General features: G+C 28.8%; 1 protein-coding gene across 1 annotated transcript; it reads right to left on the bottom strand.

Moving 5' to 3' along the window:
* Positions 1 to 3,266: 3,266 nt before the first annotated feature.
* LOC150037331 (putative glutathione S-transferase) lies at positions 3,267 to 5,101 on the bottom strand. The gene is made up of 2 exons (XM_090311964.1): positions 4,777 to 5,101; positions 3,267 to 3,635 (listed from the first exon to the last, which is right to left on the bottom strand). The coding sequence occupies exons 1-2, from the start codon at positions 5,086 to 5,088 to the stop codon at positions 3,267 to 3,269; spliced, it is 681 nt and encodes a 226-aa protein (XP_090168090.1). The 5' UTR covers positions 5,089 to 5,101.
* Positions 5,102 to 5,321: the final 220 nt, after the last annotated feature.

Here is a 5,321-nt window from a genome sequence, read left to right as displayed (position 1 = left end):
TAATGCTTGATTCGTTTTTATATGAATATTTGCATAGCATGTTTATTATTGCTGGGTTTGCTGAAAAATATGAAGTGTGGCAGCTCTGAGTTCAAAGTTTCTTGCTTTATAAACATGTATGGAAAAAAAAGTTTCTTTTATGTGTAAATGGCACTTATGCATTTTGCAATGCTTCTAAAAGAGTTTGTTGGTGAAGGATAGAAGATAAACAATTCACCAAAGTTGCTTTTGTATTTCTTCTTCTTAAGTACTTGTCCTTTTGTTTATACTTTGTTCTAATTTTTCTTCTCCTTTATTGGGGTGCTGAACTATATAACTTCAGTTGCTCTTTGTGCTCTTCTTCTATCAAATTCTTTACTAGATTTTAGTTGAGCTTATTATTATTATTATTATTATTATTATTTTGACTAATTTCTAGTTCAAAAGGTTTTGATGAATATTGGGAGCATGAAAGAAGTGGAGATGGTGGAAAAAGGTAAATGAATGACTTCTTCACTATTTTTATTTGAGGCGTACATCATTATTTATAGGGTTTGGACAAAGATTTTGTGAATGATCTTTTAAAAACAACAGTTTTTTTTTTTTTATCCTTATTTTCCTTACATATTCTTATGTTTGTTATATCAAGGACTTGTATTTGATAAGTTTCAAGTTGTCAAGGTTTGTCACAAGTATAATGTTGATATGGAAGACTACTTTTGCATTATGTTATGTTCTTTGTTTTGTTTCACTTTCTTTAAAGACTAATTTATTAAATTTGGCTTTATGTATTAAGTTTCTCAACACAAGTCTTTAATATTTAATTTTCAAGGTTAGTGGTCATGAACATTTCATTCACGGTGCAAATGTGATATGTTATTCAACTCTTACTCTCTTCTTTTAATTCGAGATTGATTTTGAGTGTTTAAATTAAGGTTTAAGATTGTTTGTTAATTTTTTGTGACAAGCTTCACTTAGATCATTTCGAACTCTTTCTAGATGTTTAACCTAGTTTATAACTCTTGGAAACTTTCTGTTGTAAATAGGGATTGATTCACGGTGTAGAATTAAAGTTTGTTGTTTTTTTACTAAATCTTGAACAAACCCACTAAATTGTGAAGTTACCAAGCAAGTATTGGCGTTTGGCTAGGGACAAAATTTGTTGTAATATAGTTAGTCATGGTAATACCTTGTTGTATCTAGTTTTTTTTGTAAAACTTTTACAAGGTTTGATTATTAGTTGGCTTGTACTTGTCCCTTCAGGTACATTCGATAGTTTCCTTGTATTTAGTTTCTCTTGTAAAGACATTATCAACATTCTTATTATATATGAAAATTCTTATTTATGTTTGTACCAATTTTGTGTTATAATAGGATTAGTTGTTGGTGGAAATATGCTAAACGTTTAATTATGACATTTTTTAAAAATTATCATTAATATTCATTTCTTTACCGAGGATATAACCACAAAAAATAAGTGTTGTGACAATTTTTAGATATTATGAAATCCCAGTTTTGTTGTAGTGTTTAGATATTTATGAGTCATACTTTTAAAAACTAACGATTAAACTGCTACTAACTTGAATATAATTTTAAAATAATGGTAAAGTAAATAACAAAGCAACAAATTTATATGTGAAAATCGTGTCAGTTTATAAATGTTAGTGAAGTTTCATTGTTGACAATTAATTATTGTTATTAAAAGTTTAATTACGACATTCTTTTAAAAATGTCATTAATATTCACTTCTTTATAGGGTATACAACCACACAAAATAAGTGCCACCAATTTTGATTGTGATAGTTTTTAAATGTCATGACATTTAAGTTTTGTTGTAGTGTTTATGTATTTATTAGTCATAATTTTTAAAACTAATGATTACTTGCTACTAACTTGAATGTAATTTTAAAATATTGGTAAAGTAAATAATAAAGCAACAAATTTAATGTGAAAATGGTGTTTATATGTCTTAATTTTCAAAAAGTAAAAATCAATAACCAAATAGTTACCAAACAAGTTTAAGATTTGAAAAATATTTATATATAAACATGTACACATATGTGAGAAAAAAAAATAAAAATGGGATTAATTTTTTACAAGTATATTAAAAATTATATATGTGTGTATTTGAAATTTTAAGTAATAAAAATTGGTTAATTGGTTAATAAGAAAGAAATAACGACTACCTCTACACAATTTTGAACTCTGGTAGCCAAAAAAACTAAAGTCCAACAAACCACTGAACTAAGCTCAGAATTTAGATTTTGGGGCATGCATTAATATATATTCATAATATAAATATATTTTTTATATTTATTAAGAACATAAATATATATATGTATATAACAACACAGTATAAGGGATACGTGCTTCCCTGTTGTTAGAGACTCTACCACGTCAGATACTAAGAAAGAGTCAAGAAAACACATCACAAGACTGCCATGTTACAAGGGTGAGTGATAAAGGGGAATTCCTTTAGTGCGACAAGAAATCTGATAGGATTGGGTAATAACAAACAATATTCTTTCTTTGTGTATTGGGCCATGTGTCCTCATATCATTAGTCATTTATTAAATAATCTTTTAATTCTTTTGTATCCCTAAAATAGGGAATAGTGTATAAATTAGGGTTGGTTGCCCCTTTCCAATGCAATCGTGTAATACGAAGAGGTAAGCGATTTCAATTCTTCTTCTTTTAATTTCCTAACTTGGTATCAGAGCTAGCTATGGCAAATGCCACTATTACAGGATCCGGCTTGATCAATGAATCAACGAAGTTCAGCACTAAGGCAATTCTCCTTCATGACTCACCTTTGTGACATGGCAGTCTTCAGGTGATGTGTTTTTTTTTACTCTTCTTTGGTAGCTGACGTGGTAGAGTCTCTAACACCTGATCCCTTCATAGATCGGCCTCTAAATCAACTAATCGTTAAATTAACTAATAGATCATTTAGAAATGTCTTCAATTTTCAATGACAAAAACCGCATCTTGTCTTTAAAAATTGAAAAATTGGAGAGGAAAAAAAATGGAAATAGAAGAGTACATAAATAAAAATCTGTCACGTGGCCATTTTTCTTTTTTTTTTTAAAAAAATATTGGATTTTATTTATTTTTAAATTCTTGTTCTAAGTAAGGAAAATGGAATGGATGTAATATATTAGGTTGCATCCTAATTATTGCGTCCTACAAATGATCTCACGTATTAGAGACGTCAATATAATACAGTAATTTAATTTACGAGATTGAGAGAATATAATTTAACCCTCATTTAGAAGGCATATTCACTCTCACAGCTTAGAATCCACATTATTGATTCTATAAAGAGTTTGAGCATAAACAAAAAGGTCTTGTTTTGGAGGCAGAATCTCTTTCACAACGCTATGGTTTATAATCTCTTCACTCCATTTGGTTAGTTTTGGGAACCTGTGTCTGCTCAAAATCTCAAACCCAAGAGTTGCCTGCATGATAGGAACCCAATAGCCTATAACGATGCCTACAATGTCCACTAACCCAATGCTGTCTCCTCCAAAGAATTTATTGTTGCCATTAAGTTTAAGCTCATTCTCAACTGCTTCCAGTACCTTGCATGCTTCCTCTACAGCTTTCTCTCTCCCTTCTCTTCGACTTCTAGCAGCTTTCTTCCCCGCACACATAAACTGAACCAACTCCCAAGAAAAAAGTTACAAAAGAAAATGAGCATTACACTAATTCCAAACATAAAATTACCTTATCATGATATGATGTTAAATCACTGATCAATCATAAAAATTGATTAAATTGATCGGTTATTATAAATTTAATCATATCAATAATTCAATGCTCTCTTTTTCTCATTTGTGTGGACTTGAAAATGACATCATTACAAAGCTTTGAATACATGTTCCCTTGTTATTTTGGGCCTAGTTTTGAAATTATTATTTGGTCGAATATGTATATGTATAGTTCTTTATATATTATATTTTATATAATAAAAATAATTAATTTTTTAATGTTATTTTTTAAATATATTATTGATGTTTCATAAATTTTAGTTAATATGACTTATTTCTAAATATTTTAAAACTAATTAAATTTTGAAAAATGAAATAATAAATACAAATTTATAGTATCAATAAATTTATTAAAAATAAAAAAAATACAAAATAACTTTAATAAAAATATAAACTTAATAATATTTAATTAAAAAATCTAAAATATACATATATATTTTTATATAATTAAATAAATATTCAATTGACTAATTTAATGGGTTGGGCTTGACCAAACTTTGATCCAATGAGTCAAGCTCGGTTGGGCCCTGGACTTGACTATTAAAAAGTTGGGTTAATCCGATTCAAGTAGCCCAAACAATGTTTTAGGCTCTTAGTCTTGGGTCTTTACTTTTAATAGGTTGTCCAATGATGAGTGATGTGATAAATCAGCGAGAAATTCAAAGTCTATTACCTGAATAAACTATATATTACCTAAATTATAGATGAAATAATTGTTTAACTGTTTATATAATTAAATTTACCATAATCCATTAACTTATACTTTTGGGACAATCAGTAATTTAATATGACATCAAAGCAGGAAACAATCCAAAATTTCAAGGCTACAAGTGATGGGAATGTTAAAGTGTTGATATAATTAAATTTACGATAACACATCTCCTCAAGTTTTTCCATTTACGATTTCTTGTTCTGACAACATGTCAAATTACCGTGTATTTTAAAAAGTTTTTACCTTAGAAAGGATATATTATTTGATCTTTTTATACACTTAATTCTTAACATTTTACTATCCAAATTGTGTTACCTCGTCATCTATATACTTGGCAAGAAATCTCGCTTGAGCTCTTTGATAGGGATGTTGAGGCAAGATGCGATTGGTTTTCCAATGTTCATCAATGTATTCGAGAATGATAAGAGACTCTACAATAGGTTTTTCATTGTGAACGAGCACACGAACCTTCTTGTAAAGTGGATTGTTTTTGAGAAGCAAATGACTCTTGTTGGCCAAGTCTTCCTCAACATATTGGTAGCTTAGGCCTTTGAGTTTGAGAGCCAACTCCACTCGGCGACTGAACGGACTCGACCAAGTACCAAAAAGCTGCAGCTGTTCCGTCATTGTTTCTTTCTCTGCAAAATGCTTGGATTTTTTTTTTTTTTTTTTTTTTTTTTTTGAGTAGTTAAAAAGAAATGTTAGTCTAATGCCTAAGCTCAAGAAGTTGTTTTCTTGCCATTTATAATGATAATAAATAAGGGGGAACTTTTAATACCCATATTTCTTTTATACCCCTAATTTAAATTTAAAGGGCTAATTAGGCTCCAAACTTGAAATTGATCCAATAGGGTATTATA

The sequence above is a fragment of the Benincasa hispida genome, chromosome 3, assembly GCF_027475165.1.
Source record: "Benincasa hispida cultivar pf3 chromosome 3, pf3_genome.v1.1, whole genome shotgun sequence".
NCBI lineage: Eukaryota > Viridiplantae > Streptophyta > Magnoliopsida > Cucurbitales > Cucurbitaceae > Benincasa > Benincasa hispida.
The sequence above is the reverse complement of the archived record's forward strand: the minus strand, read 5'-3'. Positions and strand labels throughout refer to the sequence as shown.

What these genes read in the sequence shown, in the direction of transcription:
- LOC150037331 (XM_090311964.1), bottom strand. Translation starts at nt 5,088, where the DNA reads ATGACGGAACAGCTGCAGCTTTTTGGTACTTGGTCGAGTCCGTTCAGT. An exon ending in CCAAGTATATAGATGACGAG is followed by an intron (nt 3,636 to 4,776) that starts GTAACACAATTT and finishes GAGTTGGTTCAG; the next exon opens with TTTATGTGTGCGGGGAAGAA.